Below are 21064 nucleotides of genomic sequence, written 5' to 3' on the forward strand. Positions count from 1 at the left end.
ATGTATCCTCAAGAAGAAGGCTTGTGTGAGATACACAGGGAAGACCAGAAGCTATTCTGTGAGCAAAGCCAGACCCTACTCTGTGGGATCTGCTATAAGTCAGGGAATCATAGGAACCACAAACATTGGCCCATTGCAGTAGCTGCTCTGAAGTTTAGGAATAATATCCTGACAAGTCTTGAAACTTTTCATAATTCTCTAGAAAATACTCAGAGATGTCTTAGGCAACAGAAAGAGAAATCTGTGACATGGACAGACCCCAAAACTACGACCTATGAAATGTATCACAAAGATGTTTGTGCAGTACAGAATTACCTACTGAGTAATGAGTAGGCTGAGCCAACACAAGAGGAGGAATTCATTGTGGGGAAGATGAACAAGAAGTTCTGGGAGCTCTATCAAAGTCTGAAGGAACTGCAGGCTGAACAGGAATATCAGATAATGAAACAAAGGGAGGCATAGGAAGCCATGATGTGCAGACAAAGCAGGTTTCTAAAAGATACAATCAAAGAATTGGAAGAAAAGATCCAGAAGCCAAATGTAGAACTAGTCCAGGAGTTTACTCAGATTTTCAATATGATGTTTCACAGGCTTTATGAACAAGTCTTTCCATCCTTTTAGTCTAAAGTTTCATTTTTTGTATTACTTTGTGGTCAATGAATTTTTACACTTCCAAATATTAGGACTGTCACAGGGCTACAATCACTACAATCTATCTGAAGATAAAAAGACCCTTATCAGAGTTGTACCTGGATCCTCAGGAAAGACATATACAATTTTCATAACTGGGAGTGTTAAACTTGAGACCATGAAACTAAACATAATTATGAACCCTTTTTTATGCATCTATATGGTTGCTACCCTTGAAATGATGAGAAGAGAAATGATGTTGTTGGGAAAACTTTATAACATTGTTTGAACACATTCCTGCGTGGCTGAGAAGCCAGACCCTTTGCCAAGAGATGATATTTGTTTAATGTTTAAATCAGGAGCTAGTTTATGCTGACCAGAAACCCATTTAGATCTGAAGACTGACATAAGTTGTCAATGTTATTGCAAGTCATCCGTTGTTATTATCAGCTACGTGACAACAGTGGGTAGAGTGCTGGGTTTGGAGTCAAAAGGATCTGGGTTCTGTGTAACCACGGCCATTCAATTAAACCCTGTTTTCCTCAGTTTTCTCAACTGTAAAATGAAGGAAAGAACACGGTTGTTGTGAGAATTAAATGAAATAATGTTTGTAAAGCTTCTAGCACACTGCCTGACACATAGCAGACACTGAATAAATTTTGATTGCCTTATTGGTACAGTGCAAGCCTTGGAAACAGGAGGGCCTGAGTTTGAATCCTACCTCAGATTTTCACTAGCTGTCTGACTCTAGGAAACCAGAAAGGTTAAATTTTTGTGTATAACAGAATGCTATAATAAGAGAAAACAATTTGTGCCAACCCACAAAGTTACAAAGTGGAGAAAGTAAGATGCTCATAAACTGCAAGATGGTTTGTACAGGAGACCTGTACTTTCTCAAAAATAAAATGTCTTCGGGATAAGAAAAAGGACTTCTGTCAATATTATGTCAACTGTAGAATGATATTTGGTAAAGACAAGGTCAGAATTGTTCAAAGGTATAACAATTTCTCACAAACTTGAAAAAAAAAAAGAAATGATGAGCAAGCAGAATTCAGAAAAACCTTACATCAGACTCACATCAACTGAAGCTGAGTGAAGTGAGCAGAACCAGGAGAACAATGTACACAGTAACAGCCAAAACATGCAATGACTAACTTTGATTGACTTATCTTTTCTTAGCAATACAAGGATGCAAGAGAATTCCAAAAGGACTCACGATAGAAAATGCTGTCCACATACAGAAAAAGAACTATGGAGACTGAGTGCAGATCAAAGCATTTATTTGCTCGCTGTCTCTCTCTTTTTTCTTTCTTCTTTCTCATAGTTTCTCCCAGTGGTTCTAATTCTTTACAACATGGCTAATATGAAAATAGGTCCAATATGAATGTACACATACAGCCTATATCAAATTGTATGCCATCTGAGGGTGGGGAAGAGGAAAGATGAGAAGAAAATTGGAACTCAAAATATTCTGGAAGTGAATGTTGAAAACTAAAAATAAATTAATTAATAAAAAAGAAAAAATACTTAGTTTCTCCATCTTTATTCACTTTTGGGTATATGACTAATAGTGCTCTTTCTGGGACAAAAGTGGATACAGCTTCAATGCCTTTTGTAGTTTAGTCTCAAATTGCTTTCTAAAATGCTTGAATCAAAACCTATATAGCCAAGAATGGAAGGAATGCAGAAAATTAGGAAAAACCTTTCACAGACAATCTTTCAGATAGGATGTGATTGCGTTGGAATATTGCTGAACTGGTGGATTTAGAAAAACATGGAAAGACTTGGACTTATGAAGGAAGATGCTATCCACCTTCAGAGAAACAGAGGACTGGTGGAAATGAGCCTAGTACGGTCTTATATATACGTGTATGAATGTATATGTGTATATACACATATGTTTATAGATATCTGTGTATATGTATATGTATATATGTGTGTGTGTGTATATATGTATATATATACACATATATATATTATATATGTATATATATATATATGTAAAAATATATATACACATATATATCCACACTTAATTGCAGCCTTCTTTAGGGTGGGGGCAAAGGGGAAATAAAGTAAAAAGCACACAGCAGAAAACAAAAGAAAAACAATAAGGAAGTAAAGCTGGGCAACTTTAAAAACAATGTATAATATTTTTATGTAGGTTTTCTTGAAATGCAAATTTGTTGTTTTACACTGAATTCTTTCTTATGGTCTGCTGTATACATGGCAATGGCTTTTTTCCCCTTCTTTTCTCATTTTGTATCTGTTTAATGTAAGAAAATTACAAAAATAAATAAAATAAAATGGTTGAATCAATTCATGATCAATATTATCCAAAGAACTCCTCCCATAATTCTTCCTACCTTAAAAAAGGCCTTCACTGTGAGAAGTAAATACAGGCAGGTAGAACAAATTCACACATTGATCATGTTGATAAAAGTACTGCATAGTTCATTGTGCACCTATACATCACCATTTCTCTAGTACAATGTTGAAGTCACAGGAAAACTGTTGCGATATTGCTGTACACACATATCTTTTCCATCTGTCTTTGATCACTTTGTAGTACCAGCCTAGTAGTGGTATCACTGGGTCAACCAGTGGTGAATTTGGTGGAATATTTTAAAATTGCTTTACAAAACTGTTGGGCTAATTCATAGTGCCAGTATTCCCACAAGTCCTCCAAAAATTGAAATAAAGGTACTTCAAGGGGGAGATGGGCTGGGGATATCAGGAGAGGCCTCATTTAAGAGGAGATGGTACTTTAGCAGAGTTCTGAAAGAAACTAGAGTATATAAGAGATGAAAGTGAGAAAAACAAACATTTCCGGCATCAGAAGCCTATACAGAGGTCATATATTTTGTAAGAGAAACCAAGTAGTCTTGTTTGGCCATATTCATGCAACAAGAGTAATAATATACAAAATAAGTTTAGAAAGGCAGGCTGACGCCAGGTTTTGAAAAGCAAGTGACAAATAAGTGAATGTATTTTATTCTATAGATAGGAGGGAATTGCTTGAGTTTATTATTCAGGAGAATGACACTTTTATATATAAAAAAAGCAGATGTTGCACAATTACAGATGGTTACAATTAGAGCAATTAGATCCCAGTCCCAAAATAAGCATAAAGTCAAGAAGTGGGATAGAAGAATGAGCACACAAACAAAAAAAGAATCTCACAATTAAATGCCATTATGGTTATGGGGATCCTTGAGACACAAACCCAGAAGAGAATGATCTCAAAATATTTGTAAACAAAGCCTTGAAGTAAAACAAAGTTTGGGCACAAATTCACCTAGAGTTCCTAGAAGAGATGAAGCAACAGCTTTAAAAAGGGTTAAAATGATATTTTTATTGATAAAATGAGTGCGCTTGAGGAAAAGGTTGGAAAAATAAATGAGAGTTATGGTAGAAAGAAATGGAAAGGGAATTAACATCATGAAGGAAAAGAAACTAAATGTTGTCCAAAAAAAAAACTCCCTGAAAATTAAAATGGACCAAATGAAATCAATGCCTCCACGAGATAATATGAAATATTGAAACAAAGTCAAAAGACTGCAAAAATAGAAGAAAACATAAGGTATCTCATGGCAAAAACTGACCTGGAAAACAGAATAAGGAGAAAATATTTAAGAATCATTGGACTACCTAAAAACCAAAAACAAAACAGCCTCATATTTAAAGAAATCTTAAATTTGCCCATATCTCTTAGAACCGGAGGACAAAAGAGAAATAGTAAGAAACAACTGGTTACCTCCTAAAAGAAATACCAAAATTGAAAACTTCCAGGAATATCATAGCCCAAATACAGAGGTATCTGGTCAAAAGAAAAAAATGCTGCAACAGCCACAAAGAAAAAATTGAAGTACTGAGGAGTCATAGGATCACATATGATGTAGCAACCACCACTATGAAGAAGAGATTTTGAAAAGATACCACAGAAGGCAAAGTAAATAGGCTTATAGACGGGAATGATTTACCCAGCAAAATTTATTCAGTATAATGCTAATGGGGAAAAGGATTTTTAATGAAATAGAGGGCTTCTAAGCACTCCAGGTGAAAAAAAGCTATACAGATACTTAACGGTTTGAACATAGGAGTTAAATGAAACATAAAAAGGTAAACATTAATGAACAATCATAAGGGCCTAAACATGGATGAACTGCTCATATTCAAATATGGGAAGACAAAACATGTTTTTTCCCTGAACCCTATCATGATCAGGAGATATAAAGTGAGCCCAGTTAGACAAGGCCTCAGAGTGGTTCTGTTACGTATTGAGATCTTAGAAGAATGGAAAAAGACAGAAGAGGAATAAACCGGTGGTAGAGGAAGAGAAAGGAAGGTTAGGGAAAACTATCTCACATAATCAGAGTACAAGTACACAGAGTGCAAGTACAAAGAGAAAGGGATGGGGAGGCATGTGGACCTAACTCTCTGAACTGGTCAAAGTACGTGAGAATACACACATGCACAGATGAGACAGTGTGAAAATACATTTCACTAACAGGAAGAGGAGAAGAGAAAAGAGAAATTTAGAGGAAGGTTAAGTTAAGGAGGGATAGCTATGTGCTATAGTGGATTGAGCCCAGGCCTGGAGCCAGGAAAACTCTTCTTCCTGAGTTCAAATCTAAACTCAGACTTTTACTAGCTACTTGATCTTGAACAAGTCACATAACTCTATTGCCTTCGTTTCTTCATCTATGAAATTATCCATAGAAAGAAGTGGTTAACCGCTCCAGTATTTTTGCCAAGAAAAACCCCAAATGGGGTCACAAAGAGTCAGACATGACTGCAAATGACTAAACAACAAACAGAATAAAGAAAAGATTAGTCCTGAGCAAAACAAACTCTAAGAATGTACAAAAATACGAATAGCTCTTTTTGACGTATCAAAGAATTGGAATCTGAAGGGGTACCCATAAATTAGGCGATGGCTGGACAAGTAATAGTATATAAATATGCTAGAATATTAATTGGGGGATGGGTGGGAGAAAAGACAGAAAAAATATATATGTACATACATATATTATATTATATATGTAAATCTAATTTTAGAAGCATATGCTATCTGTATAAAGGTATCTGCACAGAGATGATAACTGAATCCATGGAAACTGGTAAGAACATCAGGAAAATAGGGAAAAGAGAAAATAAGAAGAGGCAAAACATGAGTGATTATCCAAGAAAGAAAATTGAGAAGTACTAGGAAGAATGGGAGGAGATCCAAGAAAGTGTTGTTTGTCCTTCATTTTTGAAGACAACTGATAACATCACAGATGATGTCTTGATTTGCATGTGGCCTGGATTTAAGTGAAGCAGAGTTGTGCAAAGTCATCAGCCTCACATTCTCATCCAGAGTCTATGAAGTCCAATGGCAGGACAAAAGTCAAGATGACTTGTGATGGCCTAAGATGCAGTGGATGACCTTGGTGTCTTATGTATCTGACCAAGCTCTAAGTGCTCCACAGCATCTGCTTCAGATACCTTCATGGACATTGGAACAAGTTGCTCTCATCTAACCATTCTGTCAGGGGAAATCTTCAGATGCTTTGAGTAGACATCCCCTTATCTTATCAATGTGTTTAAGGCTTGTCAGTTACCCTCAACTGGTTTAGCCTGTCTACAGAGAAAGTTTTACCAGGATGTGGCCCCTGTGCGTGCTCCAGCTTTTTGGAGTCCAAAGTGAGAAATTACTTTGTCGTGAAAACCAAGAGAAGAAAGGGAATCCAGGAGGTGGGTCTGGAAAGATAAAGAGTTATTAGGAGTAATGAGAAAAGGCCACAAGATTAAAAAATAAGATATTTTTGGTAAAGTTAGGGAAAGCAGTTTGAATTCAGTGATAACTACAAATGCCAGATTGCAAAGGATTGGAAAGTTAGGGATAAAGCAACTAAGAAAGTGAAAGGAAGAATCATAAATGGCTTTGTCTAGTTTAACCATGAATACCACTTCACTAGGGATATTAAGTAACTTATTAGTAATCCATATCATATATCTTTTATCTTTTTAAGAGTAATGTTCCATAGAGCTTTTTGTTTTGCCTTACTAAGTTATAATAAAGGTATATTTAAAACATTTAATGGCTCATTACAAAAATTCATCTGAATTATCTGGTAAACTTTAAACTGCCCAATAAAATTACTAAAAATGCCTAAACAAAAGGTTAGAATATAAAACAGAATAATAGCATGTTACCAAAGTTTAACATATTCACTATCTAAGTACACTTGCAGCTCTTAATTAAGAAAAATATTACTGTTGATAGTTGTTAATTGTTAGATACTGAACAAGTATGACTGTCGGCAGGACCAATATAATTAATGATGGAGAAAGCTGACTGTTCCTTTGAAACATATTTTGGAAAAAAAAAAAGAAAAAAAAGAAATATTTTGATGTTTTTATTGGACCACTAAACCAGATGCCAATTAGTAAAAAGACTTAAAAAATACCAATTACATTTACATACTCAATATATATTGATATATATTGAATTGTAAATTCAAGATGAAAATCTCTGAGAGGCAAATAGTATACTTAGACTGTCATGGCTAAATACAGCACAGAATATGCAACTTGTCATTTTTTAAAAGTGGCAAAATAGCAAAATTATATGTACTTGCACAGATTTTGCAGTAAACATCCAATAGACCTTTCTGTACCCATTAACATTTGATTCAGCTTAGTCATCAGAGATACTGACAAAATAGCCTAAACAATGCAACTGAATGAACTATAAAATACAAGTACCTTGTGCTCTCTTATACTATCCCAAAGTAATTCTTCACTTATTGACATTATCAAAAACAAAATCCTGAAGCAAAAAGGCCACTTTATACAATAAATCCTTGATACTGTTTACATATATATATATAAACATATAATTTTAAGATTATAAGACATATATGTATGTATATAAATGTAATGGAAACTTCCCAGCAAACTAACCTTGAGATTATCCAACAATGATTAAAGAGAAATTTGCTGGCAAAATTTTTCTAACACTGTTCCAAATTGCATTCCCTTATTCCCAACCCTTAAATTCTTTACCTCTAGTCACCACATTGCTTGTTGGAAATTTCATTAACTGAATTTAAATAAAAGTCTAAAAGTTAATTTGTATTTTAAAAATACAGTGAAGTAACATTAAGGTTATAATTTGAAGAGAAGTGAAAAACCTAATAGTTGTAACATGTATGGTCTGAACCTATAAATACATATAAATCTACAAAATCAAAACGATGATGCTATCATTCAAAATCTTCAAATTTGATTTTTTCAAGTTCTGAAAATATTAGCATACAATAAGAAAACTAAGAGATGGAAAAGTTACATCAGACAAAAGGAAGAAATAGTTTTCCCATTTTCTCAGATAATTCTCTCTTGACTACATTTTCTTTTACTTGTTCTGCTTCCAACAATCTTTACCTTGGGAAAAAATGCTTAATTCCTTTTGCTGATTAAAAAAATGCAAATTAATTTTTCTCATTTCGTCAAATTGTATAACGCTTAATTTTTTTTGGTGGGAAATGTTTTATTAGTAGTATTTTATTTTTCCCAATTACATGTCAAGACAATTTTAGCACTAATTTTCACAAGATTTGGAGTATCAGATTTTTCTCCCTCCCTTCCTCTCTTCCTAAAATAGTAGATAATTTGATATAGGTTATACATGTGCTATCATGTAAAACATATTTCCATCATCACAGTTGTGAAAGAAGGAAGATCAAAAGGGAAAAAACATGAAAAAATAGAGTGAAAAAATATACTTCAATCTGCATTCAGAGTCCATCAGTTCTGTCTATCCATCTGGATATGGATAGCATTTTTCTTCATGATTCCTTTGTACTTGTCTTGGATCCCTCTGTTGCTGAGAAGAGCTGAGTCATTCATAGTTGATCATCACACAATGTTGCTGACTGTGTACAATGTTTTCCTGATTCTGCTCATTTCACTTTGTATCAGTTCATACATGTCTTTCTAGGTTTCTGAAATCTGCCCATTCATCATTTCTTATTACACAATGGTATTCCATTACATTCACATACCACAGCTTGTTCAGCATGCTCCAATTGATAGGCACCCCTCAATTTCCAAGATTTTGCAACTATGAAAAGGGCTGCTATAAATATTTATGCACATGTTCATCCTTTTCCCTTTTTATGATTTTTTTTTTGGTATCTCAGTGGTATTGCTGGATCAAAGGTTTGCAGTTCAGTTGCCCTTTGGGCATAGTTCCAAATTGCTCTCCAGAATGGCTGGATCAGTTCATGACTAATTTTCCCACATCTTCTCCAACATATATCATTTTTCTTTTTTTTGTTGTTGTTGTTATATTAGCTAATCTGATAGGTGTAAGGTGGTGCCTCAGAGTTGTTTTAAGTTGAATTTCTCTAATCAAAAGTGATCTAGAGCACTTCTTCATATGCCTATGTAGAGCTGACTCCTTCATCAGAAAACTGCCTGGTCATACCCTTTGACAATTTATTAACTGGGGAATGGCTTGTATTTTTATAAATGTGATGCTGTTCTCTATATATTTGAGAAATGAGGTCTTTATCTGAGACATTTGCTATAAGATTTGTTTCCCAGGGTTCTGCTTTCCTTCTAATCTTGGCTGCATGGATTTTGTTTGTGCAAAAGCTTTTTAATTTAATATAATCAAAAGTTATCTATTTTATATTTTATAATGTCTCTCTCTATCTTTTGTTTGGTCATGAACCTGTAACTCACTTAACTTCTTTAAGAATTTGGATACCATGTGCATATATGCTTAGTATTGAGATTACTTATTATAATCAAGATGTAGTTTCCTTCCTTATTTCTTTTCATTAGGTCTATTTTTGGATTTTTCTTTGTCAGAGAACAGGATTGCTACCCCTGTTTTTTTTTTACTTCAGCTGAAGAACATTAGATTCTGCTCTAGCACCTTACCTTTACTCTGTGCGTGTGTCTCTCTGTTTTAAGTGTGTTTCTTATAAACCACTTATTGTAGGATTCTGGTTTTGATTCACTCTGCTATCTGCTTCCATTTTATAGAAGAGTTCATCCCACCACATTCAGAGTTATGATTACTACCTGTGTATTTCTCTCCATCCTATTCTTCCTCCTGTCTGTCTTCTTTCTCCTTTCACCCTTTCCCTCCTCGCCAGTTTTGCTTCTGTCTACCATCTCCCCTGATCTACCCTCCCTTCTGTCAGCCTCCACCTCCCTACCTTTACTGTCAAGTAAGATATATTTCTATGTTTAACTGATCGTATATATGATTTCCTCTTTGAGCTAATACTGATAAGAGTAAGGTTCAAGTGATGCTCATCACCCATCCTCCCAACTTCTCCTCCACTGCAATACATCTTTCATGCCTCCTCATGTGAAATAATTTATCCCTATTCTAACTCTGCCTTCCTTCTGTACCCATTGTATTCCTCTTTCTCATCCCTTGATTTTTTATGTCATTACCTCAAACTCACCTTATACCTGTACCCTCTGTCTATATATACATATATATGTGTGTGTGTGTGTGTGTGTGTGTGTGTGTGTGTGTGTGTGTATATTCCTTCTAGCTGTATTATAAGTGATACAATTTTTAAGAATTACAAGTATCATCTTCCTATATAGGGATATAAACAGTTTAGCTCTATTGAATCCCTTATGTTTTCTTTTCCTTTTTATGTTTATGCTTCTCTTGGGTCTTGAGAGTAGAGGTCAAATTTTTGGTTGATTTCTGGTCTTTCCCTAATGAAATCTTGAAATCATTTTATTTCATTGAATGACTATTTTTTCCTTTGATGTATCATACTTAATTTTGCTAGGTATGTGATTATTGCTTATATTCCTAGCTCATTTGCTTTCAAGAATATCATGTTCCATACACCTCCAATCCTTCAGTATTGCAGTTGCCAAGTTCTGTGTAATCCTGATTGTGACTCCCTGATATTTGAATTGTTTCTTTCTAGCCACTTTATTTTTTCCTTGACCTGATAATTCTGAAATTTGGCTGTAATGTTCTTTGGAGTTTTTATTTTGGGATCTCATTCCTGAGGTGATTTGTGGATTCTTTCAATGCCTATTTTGCCCTCTGATTCCAGGATATCAGGGAAGTTTTCCTTGATAATTTCTTGAAAGATGCTGTCCAGGTCCTCCTTTTGATTACGACTTTCAGGTAATCCAATGATTCTGACATTGTCTCTCCTGGATCTATTTTCCAGGTCAGTTGTTTTCCCATGAAGTATTTTACATTTTCTTCTATTTTTTTCATTCTTTTGAATTGGTGCGATTGATTCTTGATGTTAATAGAGTCAATAGCTTCCACTTGCCCAGTTCTAACTTTTAAGGAGTTATTTTCTTCAGTTAGCTTTTGTACTTCCTTTTGCATTTGGCCACTTGTATTTTTTAAGAAGTTATTTTCTTTGGTGGATTTTTGTGTCTCCTTTTCCATTTGGTTGATTCTACTTTTTATTGTATTTTTCCAAGCTGCTGACTCTTTTTTTTCATAATTCTCTTGATCCACTATCATATATTTTCCCAACTTTTTTTCTACCTCTCTTATATGATTTTTAAGCTCCTTTTTGAGCTCTTCCATGAGTTCTTTCTAGACTTGAGACCACCTTTCATTTTTCTTTGGGGTTTTGCCATAGGTATTTTGATATTGCTGTTCTCTTCTGAATTTATGTGTTGATCTTCCCTGTTACTACAATAACTTTCTATGGCCAGATTCTTTTTTTTGTTCATTTTTTCGCCTTTTTCCTTTCTTTTAAATTTGAGCTCTGCACCAGGGGTGGGAGGGGCATTGTCTTAGGCTTTTTGTGCCAGTAGCAGCATGCCCTGGCTGTTTATCTGGTGCCATACTCATGGTGCCCTGAGGCCCACAGAGGAACCTTGTGTCTGACACTATACTGAAGGGGTAGGGTAGGGGGTGACTGGTGCTACTGGAGGCCATAGCAACCTGGTAGCTTACCTGGTGCTGAGCTGGGGTTGCTACTGTCTGGCAAGTGCTGAGGCTAGTGGGGTGTTTCTGCATTTCGTTGGGGCTACAGTGAAGCATGTGGTGTCCTCTGGCAGCTGTCTGTTTGCCCAGAACTACACTGAAGCATGTGGCAGTTCTTGGAGCTGGAGTCTGCCGGGTCCCCTGGCTATGCTGAGGTATGTGGGGGGTCTATTGCTGGCGTTTGCCTGTTCCACCCCACTGGGGCTTAGGATCTCCTGCTGGTTTGCTAAGCTGAGGCTTGCTGCTGACTTGCTGGAATGCTTCCTGTTCTAAACTGTTTCCCTGTTACTCAAGTGAGACAGACCTTTCTGGCCTCCTTCCAAGATTCTTAGGCTAAAAAACTGTTCCACCTGATCTTTTTGCTGGTTCGGTTGTTCCAGGATTTGTTTGGGGGCACCATTTTATGGTTGTTTAGAGGGGAATATGGGAGGGTCACAGAAATTTACTGCTTACTCTACCATCTTGACTCCCAGTCCTGCTTAATTATTTTTTTACCAATAATAACAATAGCTGACACATAACACAATCTACAAAGTGTTTTATATAAACTGTAGTGAAAAGAGCATCAGATTTAGAGTCTGATGATCTGCTTTCAAATTTCTTGCTCTACTACCTAATATATACGTAATTTTAGGCAAGTAACTTCTCCCTGGGTCTCAAGTTTTTCATTTGTAAAATGAAAGGTTTGAACTACATGACCTCTATGATTCTATGATCTCATTATATCTCAATGACATCATAGTAAGGTGTGCACTACAGGTATTATCCCCATCATATGGGTGAAATCACCAGAGGTTGAGGACTTGAACACACATCTTCCTGACATACCATTAGGTGCTCATTGAACCATATTATACTATCCTTCCTATCCAATAAAACAATATTTTTATTTTTATACTAATTTCCACTGGGCTTTTTCATTTTTGGCTCCTTCAAGATTATTGGCCTCTTCTAGTTTACATGGATGGATGATATTTTGAGAGTAGCAATATAACAAAAGAAGAAATATCCTTTTTGCTGTTAATCACCCATTTACAATGTACTTCAAAAGTTAAGAATGTTTATCACCATGTCATGAAGTTGTAAAAAATTGTTTGTGTAAACCACTCATAAGAACACACATAATAGCATAATGTCATAACATCTTACATTCATTCAAGACTCTTATCAGAGAAAGTGCTAGATACCATGTAAAATGCTATATAGATTGAATTGAGATATATGAGTATACAAGCTGTTAGTGGCTAAAATGGAATATATTCTAGGTTATATCGATAACTATTCAGTAAAGAAGTGATCTTGCAATCATTTATAAGTGTTCCAATTCTATGTTTGTGAACTCTAATACTCCTTATTCTGATATTTATATTTTTTTCATTCTTTCTTTCCCCCAACTTTGTTTTTTATCCTCACTGTGACCTCTAATTCTTTCATGCCTTAGTTCTTTCCCAGGCTTTATTCCCTATGATGGTTATTCTTCCCTCCCTTCCCTATCTTAATCCTGGGTGAGCCAACTACTCTACATTGTGTTCTACATATGGGAGCACCTTGCTCCTTTATCCTATCACTGGATCATGTTTTACCAAGTGCCAACCTTGGATTACTTGCTACCTTCACTCCTATTCTGATGTTTCTGAATGAAATTGAAGAAAGTCCAGCTATGATCTGGACCAGTGCTAACTTGGTCCACTATAAATTTGAATTATATAATCTCAACTGATTCCTTCTGTAGCAAGGTAATCCTTTTACTCCTCTTTAGTGAGTTCACTACCCTAATTGCCATAGTGGTTACATCAGATCTTTTCATCCCTCCTCAAATCTCCTATGCCACCTCCTCCCCTAAGTAGTACACTAAAACCAGAGGAAGGGGCTTGAAAGCTAATTGTTAAATTTTCAGTGTGAGCATTTACATCTCAGAAATTGGCAAACATTACATATCACAGTTTAATTTACTCTTTTGTTTACTGCCTAAATTTAAGGAGGTAACAAAGAAAATATGAATGAAAATTAAACATTTAAAATAAAATGAAATTTTAAATATATGCATTTTGGGGAAAATCAAATGGTAAATATTTATTAGCATTCCCCAGCCCTCCTTGAAACTTCTCAGCTAAGAACTCTATCTCATACTTCATTTAATAAATTGAAGTTAATCATCAAGAGATCCTTGATTCTCCTCTCCTCCACATTTCATATCACTCAGATGTTGTCAGTCAAGTAAACAAATATTTATGAAACATCTACTATGTGCCATTCACTGTGCTAAGCACTAGGGACAAAAAGAAAGCCAAGATAATCCCTGATTTTACAGAGCTCCCAATCTAGTGGCAGAGACCACCTGCAAACTATGTACAAGCAAGCTACATACAAGATAAATTGGAAATTTATCTCACATGAAGAGGTAAATTTATCTCATATGAAGAGGTAAACTTTTTCTTTGCCAAGGCAAACTCTCCTATATGCATGTAAGATTCCATTCCATTCTATCCTCTCTAGCAGATTATCCCTTCCAACATTACCACTCTCAATTATCTTCAGTCTCCTTTTGTCTGCTACTTTCCTATAACTTAGAACAAATCCATATCTCTTCCATCCTTAAGAAGCTCTCACTTGATCCCCAAATCCCTGTTTGTTTTTGCCCTACATCTGTCCTCTCTTTTAAGGCTAAAGTCCTACTGAAAGCTATGAATAACTGGTGTCTCTAATTCTTCTCCTTTTCCTCTTTTCTACACCTTCTGAAGTCTGACTTGAAACCACACCATTCAAATGAAATTGTTCTTTCAGAGATGTCAATGATCTCTTAATTGCCAAATATAATGATCTTTTTTTCTATTCATATACGTCTTGACCTCTCTCTAGCCTTTTTCACTTTAAGTAATTCTGCTCTTCTCCTTGACACTCTCTTCTCTCAGGGTTTTGATGACATTGCTCTTTTCAGATTCTCCTCCTACCTGTCTGACCACTCCTTCTCAGTCTCCTTTGCTGGATCTTCATTCATTTTACAACCACTAATCATGGGTGTCCTCCAGGGTTGTGTCCTGGGCCCTCTTCTTTTCTCCTATTCCATTTCTCTTGATGATCTCATCAGCTCCCATGGATTCAATTATCATCTTTCTTCAGAGTATTCTTAGATCTACTGATCTACCTCTGACCTCTCTCCTTACCTCCAATCTCACATCTCTACTGCCAACTAGATATCTCAAATTGAATATCCTTCAACATGTCCAAAACTGAACTAGTTATCTTATCTTTCTCCCCAAATCTTCCTCTCTTCCTAACTTTCCTATTACTCCCACTCACTCAGGCTTGTAATCTAGGTGTCCACCTCAACTTCTCTCTCTCTGTCTCTGTCTCTGTCTCTGTCTCTGTCTCTCTCTCTCTCTCTCTCTCTCTCTCTCTGTCTCTCTCTGTCTCTCTCTCTCTCTCTCTCTCTCTCTCTCTCTCTCTCTCTCTCTCTCTCTCTCTCTCTCTCTCTCTCTCTCAACTTCTATATCTAATCTATTGCCAAGTCTTTTGGATTCTACATGTGCAACAACCTTCACATTTGTTGCCCTCTCTCATCTGACACTTCCATTGCCATGGCACAGGCTTTTATTGCTTCTTGCCTCAACTATTTCAATAGCCTAGATGTTGGTCTCCTTGCCTCAAGTCTCTCCCAACTCTTGTCTATCTTTCCACTCATCTTAAAGTATATCTTTGACCATGTCACCACCCACTCAAAAACTCTAGTGGCTCTTTATCACTTCCAGTATCAAATATAAGATCGTTTGTTTGGCTTTTAAAGCCATTCATAACCTGCCCTCTCTTTTCCAATGTTATACTTTATTCCTCTCCTTATATTTTATGATGTAGTGGGACTTATCTGGTTGCTATTTCTCAAACATGATGTTCCATCTTCCAGCTCCATGCCTTTCACTGGCTATCCCCCATGCATGGAATGTTTTCCCTTCTTGTTTTCCTCTCCTGGATTCTTTCAAAATTAAGCTCAAGTTCCACATTTCTGCAAGAAGCCTTTCCTAGTCTCTTCCCCACTTCCCTCCTACACATACTACATGCTAGTATCCTTCTTCTGAGATTTTTATTTATTTAAAAAATTATACATATTATTTATATGTACATATACACATACTTGTGTATATTTACATGTTGTCTGAACTTTCAATCTGTTTTTGCCTTTCTTTGTATCCCTAGTGCTTAGCATGGTGCCTCACAAATAAGTCCTTAATAAATGCTTATTGACTGACAAATTGGGGAAAAGACTTATGAAACAAGCATGCCATATTTCCTGCTAGCTCCCACTAAATCAAATCTTCTCAGTGACTTCACATTACAGTTTGAGATTGAGTCTACCTTAAACATTTTACAAAGGTTTTTCTCACACATAGTTACTATATTTGAACAAAAAAATGTAAATAATCCTAGAAAGTGGAAACTTTCATAAATATTATTTTATGATAAATAACCTATCACTTGAACATTATAATAAAATAAAACAAGGAAATAGTCAAAATCCTAAGAAAATAAGCTAAGTCAGAAAACTCTGTTTTTTTAATTTTCATTCACTGAACTTACATTGTATAATGAAGTGATAAAGTATATATTTCCACAGATTCTTGATATAATCTACTATTTTGGTACCTCTAAGTGTTGAACTAATAAAAATAAAGCCACAACATTGACTACATAGCCATGTACCCATAAATACTAACCATACTGCAGTTACTGTTTGCTGAAATGCACTTCTTGTCATCACACCACTGGCACCCATTTGTATTGGCAGTACAGCTGGCACAATCTGCATATCTGTAACATCTGTCATCAGTGGCAGCTGTAATACAAATGCAAGACAAAGCAAAACATCAGGATGAAAGATTAAATGTCACACTTTTGAATTCACAAATTTTTAACAGCTGCTTAGGATATTAGGAGGCACTTTTTAAAATCATAAATATGACCTTCAATCTAAAATGCAAGATGTCCAGTATGAAGTTAATAATGTAATTTAAGAGTATCTAGATAGTTTGAAATACTTAGCACATGAGCAACAATCTCTTTGAAGTTCAGGAATTGCCTACTTTATCTAAAGGAAAATTTCTTGATTCCTAATAATTTTATAGCCATCAAACATATCCTATTTTACTATTTATTCATAAATTCCAAAATAAGAGTCAATAATTTTCTGAGATCTAACCTTTAAAATATCAAAAGGATCACTACACAAGAAAATAAAAAAATATTAGCACAAAATTTAATAAAAACCTTTTAAAATAAACAATCACACTGGTTTGAACTTTAAAATTTCATACATTGAAGTTCATTAAGCTGCCTCACCTATTCTACTTAATTTCTTCATCAAGGACTAAAGGTTAATTAAAATCCATTCCTGGCCTACCTTCTGGGTAACAAACATAGTTCTTATGGCTTTTTATTTGACAGTGTATTTAAAAAGACGATGATTTAAAAAAACTTTTGTTTTCAAAACACAGCATCAAACATTCAGATATTTCTAAAAATTAATTCATGTTATCTTACCAATAATAAGCCTTCACCTCTTTTATTAATCTTTGATTTACACCCTATCCCATTACTTGCTCCCTATCACATTCCCCACAACGGCTATCTAAAACTTTTTCCTCTTTGCTCAGGACTCTAGTGTCTCCCTAATCTCCTCTTTTCATCACAGAAAACCACACCTACAAGTTTAATGTGAACATTATAGCTAATAATGAAGAGTTTCCTCATCTCCTCTTCTCTAGATCTCAAAACTATTTTCATCTTTGCCCATTCACTCCCTCGTTTGATCTAGTTTAAAAGAATAAGCTAGTTTTTCTCCTTATCAAGACTAACTCCACCACTTTTGCCCATAATCTAATCCCCTTCCATTCCTTTCAAGACATTTCTACATGGATTATTTCATCTTTACCTATCCACTATATCTTTCCATGCTGACTGCTAATATGGCCATGTATCCCCTATCCTTAAAAAATGTTCCTGTGAACCTACAACTCCTTCATAATATCGTTGTTTATCCCTTTCCCACTCATTGCTATACTCCTAGAATGAGCAGTCTACACTCACTCTACTTAGTAGTTTTCCTCCCACCCATTAGTTTCTCATTCCCTCAAAGGTCACCAGTGACCTTTTATTCTTATATCTGATGGTCTTTTTTCAATTTTCATACTTATTAACCATTTTGTAGTATTTGACTTCAGTGACTACTTTCTCCTATCTGGGTTTCAGGGATATAGTTTTTACCTAGTTCTCCTACATAACTACCTCCTCTTTCTTAGTCTCCTACACACGCAGGCCATTTTATTAGGCCAAAACAAAACTAAGAATGTTGTCAATGATCCTATAAGCAAAAGTGTTGTTTTGTCCATCAATCATCAAATCGTACCAACTTTGCAAATTAATATCCATCCTAGGAGACAGTTCAGAAAAAAAAGAGTCATTGAAATGCAAACTACATCACAATAAAGAGAAAGAATGCACATTTTAAAGCATTTAAAATGATATAGTAAAATATCTTTTTACATGTAAAACGCAAGGGGTATTTTAGTAAAAATGTATAATTCAGATAATTACATTGTTTAAAAATTTGCTGTGAAGGTCAAACATTGAAGAATTCTAAATTTGCATTTGTAAAAAGTTATTTAATTAGATCCTTTAAAGTATTTCATATGTTTTCTACTATTCAAAATGAAGAAGCATCATTATAAAAATTTCAGTTACTGGTAGGGAAAAGGGAATTAAACTGGGAGAGGGAATTTCCTTACCAGTTTTGGGGGAGCATTTTGCTCTAAGAATATTATTATGATGTCCACCTTCCCATGATTCACAGTGATTCTTGTTCCAAAGACATTTTATCCCTGGACCAGCATCTTTACAGAGTTCCTCATCTCTGAAAGCCTTGCAGTTTGGAGGCTTATACACTAAGATATCATTAAGGAGGACACTAGAAAATCCCCCAAAAATGTACATAGACCTATGAGGGAAAAAAAGAAAAAAGAAATCTTGGGGAATTGGCATTAGGGAAAACTTTTGTCCAATTTACCATATCTACATTTCTTTGGACAATTCTCAAACCATCAGAATTTCCTTTTGTTTCTTTTCTGATTTAAAATGTCATGTGGATCCCATAGCTAAATACTTCAATGCCTTCCAGGTAAAATGAGATGTACTCCACAAAGGTCACTGTAATATGAGAAACCAACAAAACTCCAGTACAGTAAAGATCAGTAGTAAAGCATAAAAGAAGAAATAATAAAGATAACAGAAGAAATAACACTTCTTTGGGGAAAAATTCAATACAATGCTTTCTTCAGTTATTTGAGAGAATTTTAGGAAACAGTATTATCAGCTAGATGGTTAGAAACATTACACCTTCTTCTTTAAGAAGTAAAATTCTAAGTAAATTCTATTTCTAAGTAAAATTTCTAAGTAAAAATGGTGCCGAGAGCAAAGAAATAGAATAGAAATTAAACAAAGGTTATTTCCATGAAAGCATTCCCTTCTTTTCTTTAACAAAATAACCAAAATTTAAGTCACTTAAACCTCAAACTTATCTTCAATTCATAATGTCAATCTGCAGTCATGGTATTTCTGCAAAGTCCTCATAGTAATCCAATTGAGTTATATCATACAAGCCAGAGAAGTTGCCTTGAAAACATTGTGGTTTTAATTGTTTTAATAAAAATAATTAATAAATAGTTAGGATTAGGAAAAGCAGAGATTTTCGTTATAGACAGTAGCTCCTTATTATCTCTAGAATTAAATACATGTAAGGACCCATACAATATGACTTTAATTTACCTTCCACGTCTTATCTCACATTATTCACTTTCATCTGTTCTATGTTCTATGTTCTCATCCAACCAAACTACTAAATGTTGCCTTGCCATTCTGCCTCCTACTTTCATGAGTTTGCATGTGCTTTTCCTCATGCCTGGAAAATATTCCCTCTTCATATTCATCTCACAGAATCCTTATCTTCTCTTCATGAATCAGTTTAGGTGTCAACTTCTCAAAGAAGCTTTCCTTCATCTTTTCTTTGTCCTCTTCTCCTAACCCAATTCACTTTGACTTACTGATCTGTGTAGGTGGTAGAATCTTCAAATATCCTAGAGGAGAGGGTTGATTTCCTTTTTTGTACTTGTACCACAGCACTTAACATAATTCCTTTCAAACAGTAGGCACTTAATGAATATTTAGTAAATTGAATTTCTATAGGTAATCAGTACCCTAATTTCCCTCATCACAATCTTGAAGGGCTATTCTACCACATTCCTAGAAACATCTGAGGAATCTTACAAAATGTAAAGTGGAAAAGCAAGGAAATCTGTGTCACTGGATCATCAAGTATGGAAGTGGAAGTAAGGTGTAAGAATCCTGGAAAGGTAAGAAGGGGCCAGTTATGAAGGACTCTAAAAGTCAAAGAGAATTTTATATTTTACTTGAGGTAATACAAAGACATTGGAGACTTTTTTTAAAATATGGAGGCAACACAGTCAGTCCTGTGCTGTAGGAAGGCTACTTTGATAGCTATGTGGAGAATGAATTGGAGTGGGGAGAGATTTGAGGCACAGATGTTCACCAGCGGGTTATTGAAATAGTCAAGGCATGAGGTGATAAGGGCCTGAAATAGGGTGATGGCAGTGTCAGAGAAGAGCTTGTATAGAATAGTTGTTGCAAAAGCAGAATTCACAGCACTTGGCAACAGACTGAAAATGGGGAGGGGATAAAAGAAAGTCAGAATTTGAAAATGGCTTCCAGATTGTAAGCTTAGGTGACTGGAAGAATAGTGGCACTTTTGACAGTAATAAAGGAAGTTAGAAAGAGGGGAGTATTTAGAAAAAAGAGAGTGAGTTTTTCTGAACATGTTGAATTTCAGAAGCCTAATAAGAAGCTGGCAATGTAGGACTAGAGACTGGAGAGACCTTAGGACTAAATAAATAGACATGATAATCATTTGCATAGAGATAATTGAATCCATGGAAGTTGATGAGATCAGGTATAAAAGTATAAAAGGAGAAGGGAGGGGGGCCAGGAGACAGACTTAGGGAAAACATTTAATTAGCAGCTGTAAACTGGATGACAATCTAGCAAAGACCACTGAGAAGTGGTCAGACAGCAAGGAGGAGAATCAGGAAAGGGCGTGTAACCAGAACCTATAGAGAATAGATAATCAAGGAGAAGAGAGTGATCTAAAGTGTCAAAGGCTACAGAAAGGAAAAGAAATATGAGGCATAAGAAGATTTGGAAATTAAGAGATCATTGCTAAATTTAGGGGGGGGGGAAAGCAGTTTCATTTGAATGATGAGGTCTGAATCCAGATAGCAGAATTAGGAGAATGGGAGGAGAGAAGTGGAAGCACCAAATGTCAATAATTTTCTCAAGGAGTTTAGGCATGAGGAAGAAAAAAATAAAGAATGATCGCTATCAGGG

At 35.3% G+C, this 21064-nt stretch overlaps 1 protein-coding gene across 1 annotated transcript in view; it reads right to left on the reverse strand.

Moving 5' to 3' along the window:
- ATRNL1 (attractin like 1) overlaps positions 1-21064 on the reverse strand; it is a 1198805-nt gene that overhangs the window by 962047 nt on the left and 215694 nt on the right. Inside the window, 2 exon segments of the mRNA XM_020988143.2 lie at positions 16330-16448; positions 18397-18605. Of these exon segments, the coding sequence (XP_020843802.1) occupies positions 16330-16448; positions 18397-18605 (328 nt within the window).

The sequence above is a fragment of the Phascolarctos cinereus genome, unplaced genomic scaffold (assembly GCF_003287225.1).
Source record: "Phascolarctos cinereus isolate Bilbo 61053 unplaced genomic scaffold, phaCin_HiC Scaffold_3;HRSCAF=262, whole genome shotgun sequence".
NCBI lineage: Eukaryota > Metazoa > Chordata > Mammalia > Diprotodontia > Phascolarctidae > Phascolarctos > Phascolarctos cinereus.